At 42.4% G+C, this 19,356-nt stretch overlaps 2 protein-coding genes across 2 annotated transcripts; both read left to right on the forward strand.

Moving 5' to 3' along the window:
- Positions 1-9,082: 9,082 nt before the first annotated feature.
- On the forward strand, positions 9,083-13,842 carry LOC120904173 (uncharacterized protein K02A2.6-like). Its single transcript, XM_040313984.1, has one exon. The coding sequence runs from the start codon at positions 9,132-9,134 to the stop codon at positions 12,135-12,137; it is 3,006 nt and encodes a 1,001-aa protein (XP_040169918.1). The 5' UTR covers positions 9,083-9,131; the 3' UTR covers positions 12,138-13,842.
- Positions 13,843-17,813: 3,971 nt separating this feature from the next.
- Positions 17,814-18,917, forward strand: LOC120902929. The gene is made up of 4 exons (XM_040312024.1): positions 17,814-18,008; positions 18,084-18,126; positions 18,246-18,474; positions 18,545-18,917. Exons 1-4 carry the CDS (start codon positions 17,977-17,979, stop codon positions 18,676-18,678), a joined length of 438 nt encoding a protein of 145 aa, XP_040167958.1. The 5' UTR covers positions 17,814-17,976; the 3' UTR covers positions 18,679-18,917.
- Positions 18,918-19,356: the final 439 nt, after the last annotated feature.

Below are 19,356 nucleotides of genomic sequence, written 5' to 3' on the forward strand. Positions count from 1 at the left end.
GCCGATGAGACCATTTAATGCCCGTGCCAATCGAGGGTGAAGAAGCCTATTTCAAACAAGCGTAGGAGAACGACTAACACTAATCTAATATTTTTTTAATTTGAACATGTTTCATGCTTCAACGACCTTCTAAGCATCATGTAGCACGATCTATAGTAGCAATAAAATATTTTTTTATGTGCCAAAATCTGTCTCGAGTTTTCGGGTCGCGACACACACACAACGCGGGGAAAGTGACCGTCCACTCTATCATGCCGCGATCCCCCCCCCCCCCCTCACGGTGCTTTGGATGAGGATGCGCTACAAGTTAAGCCAGCAATTCTACCGATAAGGTAGCGGAAATCGATCGTGCGTGTACGCGCGTTCGGGGGTGCGTTCTCGCGTACGCGCGTGCATGCGTGCGTGCGCGCGTGTGTGTGTGTGCGTGCGGGAACCCCAAAACTGTTTGATTCTGATGCGTGCATTGTCACCGGCTGCGTCTACACACTCCATGCATTCTCAGAAAACGCACTGTACGCCGCCCGGTCGATTACCGCTACCTAGGAGACAATACAACCATTTAATTGGCACCACCATCTTTGCGACCGGTTCTGCTGTTGGGGGTATTAAAAAGACAAACGAACGAGGCAAACGTGCATGTGATATGTTGCACATTTCTTTCCAATTCCGCTAGCGAACGCAAGTGGAAACAAAACTTGAATTGAATTCATACAAAAGAGAATTCTGGTTTGGTTTATTACGGTGCGCGTATGATACTGCACCTGTCCGTCCAGAATCTGGTGGCTTGTTGGTTTTGAGTCGGTATCATGACGCCGTGCGACCGGCACTGCCTTGGAATGGGTTCGGATCGGTAGGTTCATGTTTTGGTCGAGTGCATTCCGTGCATTTGTCGCGTCACAGCGATAGCCCGGCAGCAACAAAGTCAAGACAAACTCTTACCCGGGTGTGGACTGCTATGCTAAGTTCTTCCTCTTATTATTATTATTATTATTATTATTATTGGCATAATGGTCTACGCGATCATGCGATAAATTTCACGCGACGCGATAAAAAAAAACACCGTCATGAACACCTTCCTTTCTTTGACCGATGGATCATTACATTCCGGAAGAATACACATTTGGCGTCAGTGTTGCACACACACGCACCCTCACACCCTTGCGCAGACGGCTCAGCCTATCTATGTAATCTACGGCATACGAAAGGAAAAGCATAGTGTCACATAAAGTTATGCTTTATGCAATTAGGTTTAAGCTTTCCTATGCACGGCCATGGCCACCTGTGTTGCGTGCGCTACTTCGAAATAGGGTTCTGCGCGAGTTAACCATCCTATGTGTATGTGACACACCACTATATTTACCAATAGCTATAGCCAAGCACCATATTCATATAAGATAAGCCGTACACTCATACATACAAGATAAGGTTAGGATTAGAGTTGATAGGAATCAAACTAGGAGAAATAAAGACAGTTAGAATCTGGAACTCAAAGCGTTCGCATCATTTGATCCGAAAATATATTAACTGGCGCCCGAATAGGTTGTATGTGTGTGAGGGAAGAGTATAAGTGCATATAAAGTATAAAAAAATCCTACACGTGAAGCTAAACACTTCCATCGAGTGGTTGAAGGAGCCACTAATTATTTGCACCAAGCGAGAACTGGGACACTGTGGATTTCGCCCGATTGATTGCTGAGGCCCCTAGTACCCGAACGGAAAAAAGGACCATCCTCTGCAAGCTGCCCAGTTTTCCCCCGAAGACATCATACTGTGACAATTTTTTTTTTGGTAAGTAGGAAGTAAAAATGACTCCGGAGACAAATGTGCCGAACATTTATGAGCTTGGAAAAGTTCCCGATTTTGTAAAAGATCTTCGAGAATTCGATGGTCGACATACAGAGCTAATGAACTGGATAGCAGATGTGGAAGAAATTTTAACTCTGTGTGTGAGATGCAAAATATCGCAGCTGCTAGGTACTTTAGTTCAAAGAACAATAAGAAGAAAAATTGGTGGTGAGGCAGCTGAAGTATTAAATACGAATAATATTTCCACAGATTGGAAAGAAATTAAAGAAGTACTTCTCTTACATTACGGTGATAAAAGAGATTTGTTCACGTTAGATTTCGAATTATCTACCATGCGGAAAAGTAACGGTGAAAGTTTAACCGCATACTATGGGAGAGTAAAAGAGACGTTAGCACTTATAATTGCACAAATTGTACAAACTAATGAAAAGTATCGAGAACATACACCAATACATACGCAATTTTTCAACGAAAAAGCACTGCATTCGTTTATACGGGGATTAGATAAGCCATTGTCTTTCATCCTAAAAACATCTGCTCCAGCAAATTTAAGAAAAGCTTATCAGTTGTGTCAGGAATATTACAGCACAGATTTACGTTTCGCTAGAATGTTTGAACCACGCGGCCAAGCCGATTTCAACCAAAAACCGGTTCCGAAGCCTCGTGGTAATTTCAATCCAATGCCCTATCCAAGAGCTAGCACAAGCTTCGTGCCATCCACAGCATCCCACAGCGTACCGAATACAACACACACGATAAAAAGTAATCGTTATCAGACACCAACACCGATGGAAGTGGATGGTAGTATCAGATACGATAACGGTTCACACTCTAGACGCTTCACACAACAAACATATCCCAGAGTACCATCTACACAAGTGAAGGATTTTAAGCGTCAGGCGAATACTGTACATGACGACACGGACAGAAAAATAAATAATACAGGCTTAGAAAGTGATTACCAACACCAACAAAGTGAATACGAAGCGGGTCATGATCACAATTTGGACGGCTCTTTATATCAGAACCATTTTTTAGAGTGGAATCCCAAATGGTAAAACCTATTTTACCATTTGTTAAATTAAAAACTAATATTGGAGAATGTTGGGAACTAAAACCAAGGCGGATTAAATTTCTTGCCAAAAACGATTTATTGTACTATTACGCGCCAAAAAATTTGTCCGTTTTTCCGAGATTGGTTTAGAAAAGAGCTCGTTCCTATCTTGCGGCCCTTTTTAACGCTTTTTTCCTGTTACGCTTCGTGCCTTGTTCGTGTACTGGTCGCTCGTTTTAAAACGTCCCGTTTATGACAGGTAGTTGGAACGCGAGATTCCAACAGAGAATTTCCTTTCCTAATTGATACAGGAGCCAATGTAAGCCTTATAGATCCAAAATTGGCGAATTCTTGTAAAATAGGAAAACCATATGATTTATGTGACAGAAATATTGCAAGTGCTAGTGGGAAATTTATTACATCATCAGCGATAGATATTAACTTTTTTAGTCCGAAAATTGATCAAATTTGCACATTTCTTTTGCATTCTTTTCATTCTTTCTTTTTTGGAATAATTGGTACAGATATTCTTAAATGTTTACATGCTGTAATAGATTTAGAAACAGACAATTTAATACTAAAAAAAAATTCTCAGGTCTTACATATTCCACTTTTTTCTTACTCATCTTCTAAAACTACATTAAATCCAATATTTAGATTAGAACATTTAAATTGTAACGAACAAGCGAAGCTTAAAAAGATACTGGATGCAAACAATTCAGTATTCCACGAGCCGAAACTACAACTAACATGCTCAACAAGAGTAGAATGTGCTATCAATACTAACGATGATGTACCAATACATCAAAAAGTATATCCATACCCAGCGGCCTATACACAAGAGGTCAATAATCAAATCAAAACCCTTTTAGATAACGGTATTATAAGACCGTCTCACTCCGCGTGGACAGCTCCTGTGTGGATAGTCCCGAAAAAAATAGATGCATCGGGAGAAAAAAAAATTTCGTATGGTTGTTGACTACCGAAAGCTTAACCAGAAAACAATTGCCGATCGATATCCGATGCCAGAAATAAATTACGTAATTGATCAGCTTAAGGGGCATCAATACTTCACCACATTAGACCTGGCATCAGGATTTTACCAAATTCGCATGAGACCATGTGATATTGAAAAAACTGCATTTTCAATTAATAATGGTAAGTACGAGTTCTTACGAATGCCTTTTGGGCTGAAAAATGGCCCAGCAATTTTTCAGAGAGTGATCGATGATGTACTTCGTAGTGAAATTGGCAAAACATGCTATGTGTATATGGACGATGTAATTGTATTTGGTAAAAGTTTTGAAGAACATTTAAACAATTTAAACAATATTTTACAATTATTAAGCAACGCTAATTTAAAAGTACAGATTGATAAATCAGAATTTCTACACGATAAAATCGAATTTTTAGGTTATATTATAACTTCGGAAGGCATTAAACCGAATTATAAAAAAATAGAAGCAATAAGCAGATACCCAGAACCTTCCAACATAAAAGAATTGCGTGGGTTTTTTGGAATGATGGGATATTATAGGAGATTTATCAAAGATTTTGCTAGAATAGCTAAACCGCTAACAAATTTATTGAGAGGTGACGAAAATAAGGCTTCAAAAAAGAAAATAGATTTATCTATTGCTGAAAAAGCATGTTTTCAAAAACTCAAAAGCATTATATCGTCAGAAGATATTCTTATCTATCCGGATTACAGTAAACCTTTCTTACTTACCACTGACGCTTCTTGACATATACGGCAATAGGTGCCGTATTATCACAAGGTCAGATTGGCAAAGATAGACCAATTCATTTTGCCTCCAGATCATTGTCAAAGACAGAGGAAAAATATTCTGTTCCCGAAAAGGAAATGTTGGCAATATTTTGGGCTCTCAAAATATTCCGTAACTATCTGTATGGTACTAAGTTTACAGTTTTGACAGATCACCAACCATTAACATTTGCCTTATCCGCAAAAAAATACTAATGCCAAATTGAAACGTTGGAAATCGTACCTAGAGGAGCATGATTTCGAAATCGCTTACAAGCCAGGAAACACTAATGTTGTGGCGGATGCTTTGAGCAGAAATGTATGTTCTTTGACTGGTACTCAACACTCGGCTGAAACATCGGATGATTTTTTTATAATCAGTACAGAAACACCGCTAAATGCTTTCAAACATCAGGTGATAATTAAAAACGGTTGTGATAATGTGCAACGAAGACAGATATTTTCATCGCATAACCGAATAACAATATCATTGAACGACACTAATGAAATTTCTTTATTACAGGTTCTTAAGAAGTACTTCGACCCATCAAAAATAAATGGGTTATTTACATCGGAAGCGATAATGGGAAAAATTCAAGAAGTATATAGGAAGTATTTTGGTAATACAAATTTATTTAAAATTAGATACACTCAAAAATTAGTTCGAGACATAGAGGACGAAGAAGAACAATGGCAAATTGCTAAAACAGAGCATGTTCGAGCTCATAGATGTGCAGAAGAAAATACACAGCAAATTCTTCGAAATTTTTATTTTCCCAAAATAAGATCAAAATCAAAACAAATAGCAAAAGAATGCCAAACTTGCCATGAAAATAAGTACAATAGAAAACCAATTGACTATCCTATTCAAAAAACTCCAATACCATCAAACCCGTTTGAAATAGCTCATACTGTTATACTACTGTTGATATACTGTTTCTTGAAAATAATTATTTTTTTACTTGCATAGATAAATTCTCCAAATTTGCCCAAATTAAATTAATTGAATCAAGAGCAACTATCGACATTTTACCAGCAGTTAAGGAATTAACAACAAAATTCTTTCCGCCCAAAACCTTGGTGATGGACGGAGAAAAGTCTTTTTGCTCTAGAGAATTGGAATTATTTTATAAAGCATACAGCATAGAAACATATGTAACGGCTACGGAAAGAAGTGAAATGAATGGTATCATCGAAAGATTTCATTCAACGTTATTAGAAATCTATAGAATAACAAAAAAAGAAAATCCAACATTTTGTACACCAGATCTTGTCGAACTTTCCGTACAAAAATATAACAGTTCAATCCATTCAGTAACCAAACATACTCCTATTGAGGTTATCTTGCCTTCAGTAAGATCGTATGAGATAATTAATAATGTACACAAAAATCTGATCCAGAAACAATCTCAAGACCTAATTTTTCACAACAAAAATAAAAAATCAGTCCCAATAGACATAAATAATGACACTTACGAAAAAACTAGAGCAAGACTTAAACATAAACCAAGGTACAAAAAGAAAAATATTATGAACATAAACAATAGTACAGTTCTCTTAGAAGGTAATAGAAAAGTTCATAAAAATGACCTTAAAATTAGATAAAAAATTAAAAGAACTAAACCAAAAAAATGATTTATCAACGTTATTTGTAAATTTAAATTGAATTCTTAACATAATTGATTGATTAATCAACTTAATTTAAATTGATACTCATACTTAATTGCTGCTACTTTTTTCTCTCTTTTCATTATTCTATTTCTTATATGTTAAATTTATGTATGTGTTGTCTATGTGTTTTGTCCAAAAAAAAAGTTTTTGTTTGGCACTATTTAATAATGTTAGTATGTATATATATCTTTTTATATCTACATATATATTGTGGTTAGTTAAAGATTAGTTTTGATTCTTTTGATAGGAAGCAAAGGATTCATAACGAGAGCCACAAGAACACCTGAACTGTTCCTCTTTTCATTCTTTTTTAAGGTAAAATAGATAATAGAATAGAGTAGGTAAAATTTAAAATAATTTAAATATGCCAAGTTTTACTTAAGACAACATAAATGCATTTGTTAAACAAAGAATAGATACAAACATGCTAGATTATTTCCACTTATGCTAAAAAAAAAAGAGGAATGATAATAATAACGTAGATAATCAACGGCAAAATATGGCTTGTGCAATTCTTCTACATCTTAAACAAATGGATTTGTAGACAGTCTACATGTGTACATGCGTGTGTGTATTTATATATTAATGCTTAAGTATATTTATATATCTATACACATCGGAATATGTGGACATGTGGGTTCTACACATGTATATTTGTGTAAATAGTGGTATTGCATACTGAGAATGGTTATACTAGAAAGTGAGGAAAAAATGGGCTGTACAATTTTAAGTGATGAGGAGCTACAATCTGTTCAGATTTCGAGATTCGTTGTGTTCTCCAATTTGTCGCAAAGGAATTCAAAGATCCGTTACGATCTTTTGATGCGAAAGAGGCCAACGACAAAGATCTGTCAGGAAAAAGGAACTAAGTCTTATAATCACTTGCGATCGGTAAAGGTCCTTGTGAAAAGTCCATTATGGATTATACGAACATGAACAACATGAACAACATACACTGGTGGACATTAAAATAGGAAAAAAAAATTTGTGTGTTTTTTTTGCATACACTAGGTGTGTCATCGCCAACAGTTCGAGGCGTACTGAATTTGCAATAGCCGAATTTTGCCTTTTATACTCTCATTTTTGGTGCGCTACTTATCTGAGTTTTGAGTGCCGGCAGCGTTTTGCGGCAGTATCAAAGGAGAGCCAAACCGTGTTGTGCTTCATTCTTCCATCAGTGGTCAAGGTGAAAGGTTGCTGTTTAAAAATTCCACAAAATCATCATGGGTCGCGGAAAGCACTGCACACCAGAGGAGCGAAAACACATTCAGGGGCTGTATCGTGAGAACGTACCAATCAAGACAATCTGCAAGGCGTTCGGCCGTTCGCGGACGTTTGTGGACAACGCCATTCGTAGCGAGGCTACGGGTAAATCGACAGGTCGTCCGCGAAAAACAACGGCCGACGTTGACGCGCGGATTGTTGAGATGATCAGGGCGGATCCTTTCAAAACTTGCACTCGTATCAAGCAGGAGCTTGGTTTGCAAGTTTCGGCGAAAACGGTGTCTCGCCGTTTACACGCCGCTGGGTTCTGTGCCCGGAGACCGAGGAAGGTTCGTAAGCTGCAGCCGCACCACGTAGAAGCGCGCATTCGGTTTGCCGAAGAACATTTATCTGCATCCATCTTTTGGTGGAGCAAAATCATTTTTTCGGATGAGTCCAGAATCAATCTGGATGGTTCGGACGGCATTAAATACGTCTGGCGCTTTCCTAATCAGGCGTATCATCCGAAAAATACGATAAAAACACTTAGTCACGGAGGCGGCCACGTAATGGTGTGGGGTTGCTTCTCCTGGCACGGCACGGGTCCTTTGTTCCGTATCAACGGGACACTGAACTCGGAAGGGCATAGAAAAATACTTAGTCGTAAGATGTTGCCATACGCCCGACAACAATTCGGAGACGAAGAGCATTACATCTTTCAGCATGATAACGACTCTAAGCACACATCGCGAACAGTTAAATGTTATTTGGCAAACCAGGATGTGCAAGTTCTACCGTGGCCTGCGTTGAGTCCTGACCTCAACCCGATTGAAAATCTGTGGTCAACTCTCAAGCGTCAGCTTAAGAACCAGCCTGCACGTTCAGCCGATGATCTATGGACACGCTGCAAGGTTATGTGGGAACGCATAGACAGAAGCGAATGCCGTAATCTCATCGGCGATATGGCCAAACGCTGTCAGGAAGTGATAGCGAATAACGGTCACCAGATTGACCGTTAGAATGTGTTTTCGCTCAGTGGAACACCGCAACACCTCCTCCCAACAACCACTAAAACAGTCCTTTTCAGGGCTACCAAATATTTCTGACAAGAACTATGTCTTTCGGTCACAGAAAAAAGTTCCTATTTTTATGTCCACCAGTGTACCATCCAGTGACAGAAATGTCAGGTGTTTCGAATGAAACAAAGTGTTGTGAGCTAACCTGGACCGGATGGATTGCTACTAGTAACTCACCGTTGGCGCGTGAGTGATCATCGGTTGATGTGTGCGTGCAATCCATCCGGGTCATCGTTTGCGCGGTCAACGGGGTCGACCGGCGAACACGCCGGCACTTGGCAACTGGCAATATAGGATAGCACACGGAACGGGAACGGCGGGAAACAGTCTTCGTTTATTTTACGTTAGAACGTCTTTTATGTTAATACAGTTTTATGTTCGTTTATGTTACAAACGCGTGTACCTCTCTGAGTAATAATAGCATAGAAAGAAAGGAACATAACAGTGGCGACGAGGAGTAAAAAAAACAGAAAAAGGCTTGTGATTAGTTGTGTGCGAATTTAGTGCTGTTCATAAAAAAAAAAAAATTACGCGTCCGCGAGCAAAGCGTAGAAGGATGAACACCGGCGAAAATGGTGCACCGGACTTCTCTATGGAAGTGGACCAGAGAAGAGCATCTCTGTTGCGTGCGAGTGCGTTTGCCCCGTCGCAGCATCTTTTGCCGCCCACCAGCGAAGGGCAAGCGTCGATGGTGCAACCGCCATCGCAGAATGCAGCTTCGCAGCCATCGCCAGCCGCAGTTCCAGCGCCCACCACCGATTCGGCGATGATGATGCAGATGATGCAGCTAATGCAACAGCAGATGCAGCAGCAGCAGAAACAGATGGAGCAGCAGCAGCAGCTCATTTCGCGTATGCTGCAACAGCCACAGTCACTATCACAGCCGAGCCAGACTGTTCCCTCACAGGCCGTTGCCCCCGGCAATCCCGAACTCATCATGGAAGCGTTGTCGGGCAGCATCATGGAATTCCGCTATGAGGCGGAGTCGGATATCACCTTTGCTACGTGGTTTGCCCGATATGAGGATCTTTTCGCGCAAGATGCCTCTCGTCTTGATGATGCAGCGAAAGTGCGCTTGCTGGTACGCAAGCTGGGCCCTGCAGAATACGCGCGCTACGCCAGCTTCATACTGCCAAGTGTCCCTCGTGATGTGCCGTTTGATGAAACGGTTAAGAAGCTGACCGCTCTATTTGGGAGAGCGGAAACCCTCGTGAGCAAGCGATATAAATGCTTGCAGCTGATTAAATCACGCAATGAAGACCTGTTGTCGTTTGTCTGCCGCGTTAACCGCTCTTGTGTTAATTTTCAGCTATCGGCGATGAGCGAAGAGCAGTTCAAGTGCTTGATACTGGTGTGCGGCTTGAAGGACGATGCCGATGCAGACGTGAGGACGAGATTGCTCTCCCGCATCGAGGAGAGAGCCGATGTCACGTTGGAGCAACTCTCCGCTGAGTGTGAGCGAATCTCCAGTCTTAAGGTGGACAGCGCCATGATCGCTACTCAGGCGGAGGAGAAAGTCCTAGCGATACACAGTGCAAGTAGAAGTAAAGTGCAGCAACAGAAACAACAAACACAGGTGCGTAGATTTCAGCAAGGGCAGCAGAATCAGCAGCGGAAGAATTTCGAGGGAACAAGCAAGCCGCCCAGATCTTGTTGGTTGTGTGGCGATCCACACTGGGCCAGGGAGTGCCCGTATGCCCTACACAAGTGTTGTGATTGCGGAAGAACGGGCCACCGCGAAGGATTTTGTAACCAGCGGAAGAAGTGGTGGCCAAAGAAGAGAAAGTTCAACAAGTGGAACAAAAATACACCGGTGGACACACGTACAGTTACCGTGAATGTACACAGCGTGCGCCATGCAAGAAAATTTGTTAATGTTTTGATCAATCGCTACAGGGTTCGCCTACAGCTAGACACCGGCTCCGATATAACTGTCATTGGACGAAAAATTTGGCAGCAGCTTGATGAGCCAACATTGAGACCGGTAGAAGTCCATGCGAGAACAGCGTCTGGTTCTCACCTTCAGCTGGATGGTGAATTCTGTGCTCAGGTAACGATTGGGGACATAACGAGGGTTGCCGTAATACGGGTAATAGCTTCTGATTTGCAGCTTCTGGGAGCCGATTTAATAGAGCTATTTGAGCTTGGGTCTGTACCGATGGATCATTTCTGTAATAGAATCGAAGCTGAATCTGGAAAATGGGAGAGCCGATTCCCCGAGGTGTTTAGCGGCACTGGACTGTGCACCAAGGCAAACATCCAGATAAAGCTAAAAGAAAATCACCGTTCGGTGTTTTGCCCGAAGCGCCCTGTGGCATATGCGATGCAAGCAACGGTGGATAAAGAGATCGATCGCTTGCAAGGCTTAGGTGTGATTACCCCAGTCGACTATTCGGACTGGGCAGCCCCAATCGTAGTGGTGCGGAAGAAAAATGGCAGAATAAGAATATGCGGAGATTATTCGACTGGCCTGAACGCTGCTCTCCAGTCATATGAGTATCCACTCCCACTGCCAGACGATATATTTGCAAGATTGGCACAATGCAAATTTTTCAGCAAGATAGATTTGTCCGATGCATTTCTGCAAGTCGAGATAAACGAGCAATATCGTCCTCTTCTAACTATTAACACGCATCGCGGATTGTATCACTATAATCGTTTACCGCCAGGCATAAAGATCGCCCCAGCCGCGTTTCAACAACTAATCGATGCAATGCTCGCTGGATTGAAATGTACTTCTGGGTACATGGATGATGTAGTTGTTGGCGGAAGAACAGAACGCGAGCATGATGAGAACCTCCTCAATCTTTTCCGTCGTATAAAGGACTACGGATTTACAATCCGTGCGGAAAAATGCTCATTTAAAATGGTGCAGATTGAGTACCTGGGCTTTGTGATCGATAGACAGGGTCTTAGGCCAAACCCAGCGAAGATCGACTTTATACGCAAAATGCCAGCACCAACAAACGTGAGCGAAGTTCGGTCCTTTTTAGGAGCCGTGAACTATTATGGTAAATTCCTACCGAAGATGCGAGAGCTCCGATACCCGCTGGATGAACTACTGAAGAACGTCAGAAATTTTGTATGGACGCACAAGTGTGAGCAATCTTTCAAAAGGTTTAAGGAGCTGTTATCGTCTGATTTGCTGCTCACGCATTACGACCCAAATGCGGAAATTGTTGTGTCTGCAGATGCTTCGTCGATAGGTCTAGGCGCGACGATTAGCCATCGTTTTATGGATGGCTCCCTGAAAGTCGTGCAGCATGCATCGAGAGCCCTCACGAAGGCCGAAGCCAACTACAGTCAGATCGACCGCGAAGGATTGGCCATTATCTTTGCTGTGAAGAAATTTCACAAGATGCTGTTTGGGCGCCATTTTCGACTACAGACCGACCATCGACCTTTGCTACGGATTTTTGGGTCTAGCAAAGGTATTCCGGTGTACACAGCCAACAGATTGCAGCGATTTGCATTGCAGTTGCAAATGTACGATTTCAGCATCGAGTATGTGCAGACCGAGAAGTTTGGCAATGCGGACGTGCTTTCGAGACTGATTAATTAGCACGCAAAACCGGATCCGGAATACATTATCGCAAGCGCTGAGTTGGAAGATGACGTAAGATACGTAGCATTAAATTCTATTAATATATTTCCACTCAATTTTAGTGACGTTGCGAAGGCTACGGCATCCGATCCGGTGCTGCAACAAGTTTACAAGTACATCATGGATGGGTGGCCCCAAAACATCACCTACGCTACAGAATTGGCTTGCTTCTACCACAGAGGCGAGGCCCTCACCACGGTCCGAGGTTGCATTCTGTTCGGGGAAAGGGTGGTAATCCCAACCAAACTTCAGCAGCGATGCCTAAAACAGCTGCATGAAGGGCACCCAGGAATCCAGAGGATGAAATCCATAGCTCGGAGTTATGTCTATTGGCCGTCAATAGACGGAGATGTAGTAGACTATGTTAAAACATGTCATGCTTGCGCGATAGCGTCAAAGTCCTCGCCACGCGAGATACCGATGTCCTGGCCGAGGACAAAGAAGCCGTGGCAGCGCATTCACATCGATTTCGCCGGGCCGATCGAAGGTGATTACTTTTTGATAGCGGTAGATGCGCACACGAAGTGGCCAGAAATGGTAAAAATGCGAACAACAACAACCAGAGCAACCATCGCAGTACTAAGAAGCATTTTCGCGAGATTCGGATACCCAGAAACACTGGTCAGCGATAATGGGCCGCAATTCATCAGTGCTGAATTTTCAGCGTATTGCAGCAGTCGTGGTATTCAGCACATCACAACGGCGCCATTTCATCCCCAGTCAAACGGGCAGGCCGAGCGCTTCGTAGACACTTTCAAGAGGTCAACAAGGAAGATTGAGGAAGGCGGAGCAACTCGTGAGGAAGCTCTTGACATATTTTTAGAAACCTACCGTACGACTCCCAATCCGGCGCTAGAGAATAAACAATCGCCAGCGGAAGGTATGCTTGGGCGAAAAGTTCGAACGGCTCTGGAACTGCTAAAACCTCCTCTTGCGGCGCGAGATGAACCGGCAGTTTTAGTTCATAAACGTTTTCAGCGTGGTGACCGCGTTTATGCAAAGCTGTTTGTGCGGAACTCGTGGAAATGGGTGTCTGCACGAGTAAAACGGGAGCTGGGCAGCGTAATGTACGAAGTGGAGACGGATGATTTTCGGGTACATCGTCGACACGTAAACCAGCTACGTAGGCGTGATTCACTTAGCGTGCGTGAATCAAGCAATGATTCTGAAGAGCCAAGTCGTTTACCGCTAGACATTTTAATGGGCAGAGCAACAGCGGAAACGGTTGTTACACCAACGGAGCAGCAAAGCAACACATCCCCTGCACAGCCGTCCCTGAGTCCAGTCCCTTTGGCAGTCCAAAGACGTCAGCAGCCGATACGATCGCCACGCCGATCTTCTAGAGATAGAAGGCTCCCGCGTCGGTTCGAAGGGTATCGTCTTTATTAAACAGGGGGAGATGTTGTGAGCTAACCTGGACCGGATGGATTGCTACTAGTAACTCACCGTTGGCGCGTGAGTGATCATCGGTTGATGTGTGCGTGCAATCCATCCGGGTCATCGTTTGCGCGGTCAACGGGGTCGACCGGCGAACACGCCGGCACTTGGCAACTGGCAATATAGGATAGCGCACGGAACGGGAACGGCGGGAAACAGTCTTCGTTTATTTTACGTTAGAACGTCTTTTATGTTAATACAGTTTTATGTTCGTTTATGTTACAAACGCGTGTACCTCTCTGAGTAATAATAGCATAGAAAGAAAGGAACATAACACAAAGGATACAAAAATATCCAAGCATGAATGTTGTTCTAATACTATGAAATGTTCCGCAAGCAGTATCACTAAAAGACGAAGACGTCTTTTCTTGTTGGCCCGGGAGTAGTTAACCATCCTATGTGTATGTGACACACCACTATATTTACCAATAGCTATAGCCAAGCACCATATTCATATAAGATAAGCCGTACACTCATACATACAAGATAAGGTTAGGATTAGAGTTGATAGGAATCAAACTAGGAGAATCAAACTAGGAGAAATAAAGACAGTTAGAATCTGGAAATAAAAGCGTTCGCATCATTTGATCCGAAAATATATTAACTCGCGTTGCACAGCCAACCCTCCAGCGTGAGCTAGCGATTCGTTAGTTATTTTTACATTGCAGCGATTGAACTCATTGCGCTTCTTTGGTTTGATTTGTGAAAAATCAAATGCAGCGCCACAACAGCTCGCGACCATTGACCACACGCGTGAAAGAGATAGCGCTATAAGCCGAGCTATAAAGAGATAGATAGGCCGTCTGACGCACCAACACATCCAAACCTTCAGCAGCGTGCTCAGGCGAGGGGTAGGAAGCGGAGCCAGGGACGGGTAGCTCGAAACGCTGCTCGACAAATTTGCCGTAGGAGGGAAAAAGAAGGCCTGAGAAAATGCGCGAAAGGGAATGATTTCTTCCGTCGCTTTGCACAGGGGGTTATTATTAATTCACCTAGAATCAATCGATTAATCGTTAGTAGAATATTATTTAAATCAATAACTGCAGGTTAAACAACTGTTCATGAACAAAAATGAATTTCGTAAACACCCCTAGACACTACAAAGCTACACAAAAAAACTGGTTTCCCAATTGATTATCGCTGCAAACTTTCGCCGTACGTATGAACGCTGTCAGATTTATACGCACGGTTAAGCCGCCCGCCGGTTAATCCGTCCCCGGATAATCGACGTTCTACTGTATATGTATTTTTGCATCTTGTTTCATTAAACTAGTTACCCGCTGCGCAAATTCGAGCAGTTTTCTGCGTAGTTTTTGCGTAGTTTTGCGTCAAAAAATACGCAAAAAAATACGCTAGACTTCAGCCAAAACTACGATAGCCGGCGTATTTCTTGCAGTTTTTAGGTGCGGAACGAGCGCCATCTGCTGAAGGAATGGATGAACTATTTCAGACGGCGGAGCAAAAAAAACGGCCGAAAAATTAAAAAAATATTGGCGCCCATTCCTTCCTCCTCTTCCTCTCACTCCCTTTCCCCTCCCTGCCTTGCCTACTTGCGCTTCAGCCCGTGCCTTTCGCCGTCAGCTGATTGTGTGTATGCGTTGGTATATATGTACATTGCGGTTGTGTATTGTATTTGGTGGGTATAGCATTTATTTATTGTGTGTGACCTTGACGATGCGGGAGAAGCTGGTTCATTTTGGGATTATAAAGTGTTATCGGTGTATTGATGGTTTATTTTATTTCATGCCGCTGCTGATGAGACCATTCGATGCCCCTGCCAATTGAGGGCGAAGAAGCCTATTTAAAACAAGCGTACGAGAACGTCTAACACTAATCTAATATTTTTTTAATTTGAACATGTTTGATGCTTCAACGACCTTCTAAGCATCATGTAGCACGGTGTATAGTGGCAATAAAAAAATTTTTTTTTTCAATGTGCCGGAATTTGTCTCGAGTTTTCTGGCCACGACACACACACACGGACACACACACAGCGCGGGGAAAGTGATCGTCCACTCTATCATGCCGCGATCCCCCTCCCCCTCCCGGTGCTTTGAGTGAGGAACCAGCCTTTCTTCCGATAAGGTAGCCGTAATCGATCATGCGGGAGGGGTGGGGGTTAATGGGGGTGTGTGCTCGCCTGCGCGCTTTCGTGGGTGCGTGCTCGCGTGCGCGCGTACGTGCATTCGTGCATTCGTGCATGCGTGCATGCGTTCGTGCGTGCGCGTGTGTGTGTGTGCGTGCGGGAACCCCAAAACTGTTTGATTCTGATGCGTGCATTGTCACCGGCTGCGTCTACACACTCCATGCATTCTTAGAAAACGCACTGCACGCCGTCCGATCGATTACCGCTACCTAGAAGACAATACAACCATTTAATTGGCACCACCATCTTTGCGACTGGTTCTGCTGTTGGGGGTATTAAAAAGACAAACGATCGAAGCAAACGTGCGTGTGATATGTAGCACATTTCTTTCCAATTCCGCTAGCGGATGCAAGTGGAAACAACATTTTGAATTGAATCCATACAAAAGAGGATTCTGGATTTGTTTATTACGGTGCGCGTATGGTGCTGTACCTGTCCGTCCAGAATCCGGCGGCTTGTTGGCTCAGAGTCGATATCATGACGCCGAGCGACCGGCACTGCCATGGAAATGGGTTCGGCTCGGTAGGTTAATGTTTTGGTCGATTGCATTCCGTGCATTTGTCGCGTCACAGCGGTAACACGGCAGCAACAAAGATAAGCCAATCTCTTCTCCGGGTGTGGGCTGTTATGCTATGTTATTCCTCTTCTTCTTATTATTATTATTGGCGTAATGGCCTACGCGATCATGCCGGCCTTTTCAGGACTTGAGTACCACGTAGCCGGATAGTCACCCCTTGCTACGGCGGACGGTTCATACGCGGTTAGAACCCACGACGGGCATGCTTTTAAGATGTGCGGAATGATGGCGGTGCCGCGGGCCCGCTCCTATCCAGCGGGCAACTTGCATACTGCCACACTGTATCCTGCCCGATGCATACGCTGTAGGCAGGGGGAAGGATGCAGCTCCACAATAAAAAAAAACACCGTCATGAACACCTTCCTTTCTTTGACCGATGGATCATTACATTCCGGAAGAAAACACATTCGGCGACAGTTGTGCACACACACGCACACTCACACCCATGCGCATACGACTCAGCATATCTGTGCAATCTACAACATATAAAAGGAAAATCATAGTGTCACATAAACTTAAGCTTTATGTAATTTGGTTTAAGCTTTCCTATGCACGGCCATGGCCACCTGTCTTGCGTGCGCTACTTGGAATTAGGGTTCTGCGCGTTGCACAGCAAACCCTCCAACGTGAACTAGCGATTCCTTAGTCATTTTTACATTGCAGCGATTGAACTCATTGCGCTTTTTTGGTTTGATTTGTGAAAATGCAACTTGATCGCCGCAATGTTTGTTAACGGTTTTTTTGAGCGCCACAACAGCTCGCGAGCATTGACCATACGCGTGAAAGAGATAGCGCTATGGAGGGAAAAAGCACGGACGACGAATGACAGCGATTGGCCGTCTGACGCACCAACACATCCAAACCTTCGACAGCGCGCTCATGCGAAGGGTATGAGGCGGTGCCAGGGACGGGTAGCTCGAAACGCTGCTTGACAAATTTGCCGTAGGAAGGAAAAAGAAAGCATGAGAAAATGCGCGAAAGGGAATGATTTCTTCCGTCGCTTTGCACAGGGGGGTAATGGAAGGATGGTATTGGATTTCCTTAGCTTCATTTGGGTTTATTTTAAAGATGCCTGATATACAATATAGAAGTTACTTTTTTGTTTGTTTTTTTTTTTGTTTTTGCTTCAGGAGTGATCTTTATCCTATTACTATATTTTTCTTTAAAGAATAATCAACTGTAATTGTATATGTACGTATATGAATAAATATATTTAAAATATATTTACGTTGGCGGTATGAATTCAAATAGATAGAAAAATATAATAGATGACTTAAATAACTATGTAGTGTACATATGTCATACCAAAAAACAAAAACAGGGGGGAATTCTGTATTGTATTCTGAATTGTTGAATAAGTGCAACGCGCAAGAAGTCGATCCGCACATATGTAAACGACGACAAAGGCTAAGCGGGACGTCGAATAAGCAAGAACGTCAGATGTTGAATAAACCTCGCTCTCTTTTGCTAATACGGACGTCACACGAAGCGTAAACTCAAAAAGTTTACGCGTAAACTGGGTTGCCAGGCGTAAACTTCATGTCAAAAAGATTTCAGGTCCGAGAGGGTGAAATCTTGGCGTAAACTTTGAGCGTAAACTTTTGACAGATAAATTTACCGCGCGCTTTTCATCGCACATGGTAAACAAACGAAAAACAAAAAGCGAGCGGTATGTATACAACTATTGTGCATGTTAAAAATAATCAGAAAATTAAATTTTTAAATGGTTTTAATATAATTTTAGCAATGGAAAACACAAAAAAACAGTCCGGAACTACGCAAAACAGGTACTTATTTATAAAAGTAGCTAGATATCTCACTATAATGTATTTACATATTCGGTCCAACACCCACACGTTTATTGTTTTTGTATAAGTGATATGTATACATTTATATATTTTTTAAGGATATCGAGCAAAGCCGTGCCGTGATAGAGGCAGTAAGTAAGCGTCCATCTTTATGGAATAAAAAGTTGGACAGCTACAAAAATCGAAACGTCCAAAATGATGGGTGGACGGCTATAGGTAGTGAGGTAGGGCTTCCAACTGCTGAAGCTAAAGCAGTGTGGAAAAACCTCCTCAACTCCTATAGGACGTACAGGAGTAAAGTAAAAAAGTCGAAGCATAGTGGGGCAGGTAAATTGATGATTAATTAAGGATTAAAAGATATATTATTTATATTATTTATATTTTCTTTTTCTTTTAGGCGCATCGGAGGTGTACGTGCCAAGATGGTTTGCCTATGAAGCCATGGCGTTCGTCGAGGACACGATGGAGGATGCGAACCATCAGGATACCGTATGTATAATATATGTTTGGTTTAAGTATATGTATGTTTAATTTAGTATTAATGTTTATTGGTTAATGTTTAATGTTCAATATTAACTTTAATTAATTGCTTTTAATACTTTAAAATTAGATTTTTTTATAAGATTATAAACTATAAGAATATTGAGGTGATCCCGCGGCATTTCCGTGTAGGACGTTTACGCCAAGTAGAAGAAGAAGCCGGTCTCGTAGTTCAGTCGTCAACTCGTACGACATAAACAACATGCCCGTCATGGGTTCAATCCCCAAATAGACCGTGCCGCCATACGTACGATTGACTATCCTGCTATGGGGGGGATTCAATTAGTCACTGAAAGCCAAGCCCGCAAGTGGGTACAGGCAGGCCTTGACCGACAACGGTTGTTAAGCCAAAGAAGAAGAAAGAAGAAGAAGAAGAAACTTAGAATTAATTTAGCACCTAATTAATGTGAAACAGTTGAGCAAATGATTATAGCAGTAAAAGCTTTTCCGAATAGCTGATAGAGAGCTTAATTGAAATGATGAACGTATAAAGGATCAGGTTTCGTACGGCCAGAGCCTTCTATATGCAAAATGAATATCCTGGTATGGATAAATCAAAAAAGGTTTAATAATCGAGTCCATTAGAGGTAGTTCGGAACTAACAGAGGTCTAATATACTAATAATTTACTAATTTTAATTTATAGTTTATCATTTATTCGTTTTAAATA

The sequence above is a fragment of the Anopheles arabiensis genome, chromosome 3 (assembly GCF_016920715.1).
Source record: "Anopheles arabiensis isolate DONGOLA chromosome 3, AaraD3, whole genome shotgun sequence".
NCBI classification, from domain to species: Eukaryota; Metazoa; Arthropoda; class Insecta; order Diptera; family Culicidae; genus Anopheles; species Anopheles arabiensis.

What these genes read in the sequence shown, in the direction of transcription:
- LOC120902929 (XM_040312024.1), top strand. Translation starts at nt 17,977, where the DNA reads ATGGTAAACAAACGAAAAACAAAAAGCGAGCG. An exon ending in CGAAAAACAAAAAGCGAGCG is followed by an intron (nt 18,009 to 18,083) that starts GTATGTATACAA and finishes ATATAATTTTAG; the next exon opens with CAATGGAAAACACAAAAAAA. An exon ending in GTCGAAGCATAGTGGGGCAG is followed by an intron (nt 18,475 to 18,544) that starts GTAAATTGATGA and finishes TTTTTCTTTTAG; the next exon opens with GCGCATCGGAGGTGTACGTG.
- LOC120904173 (XM_040313984.1), top strand. Translation starts at nt 9,132, where the DNA reads ATGAACACCGGCGAAAATGGTGCACCGGACTTCTCTATGGAAGTGGAC.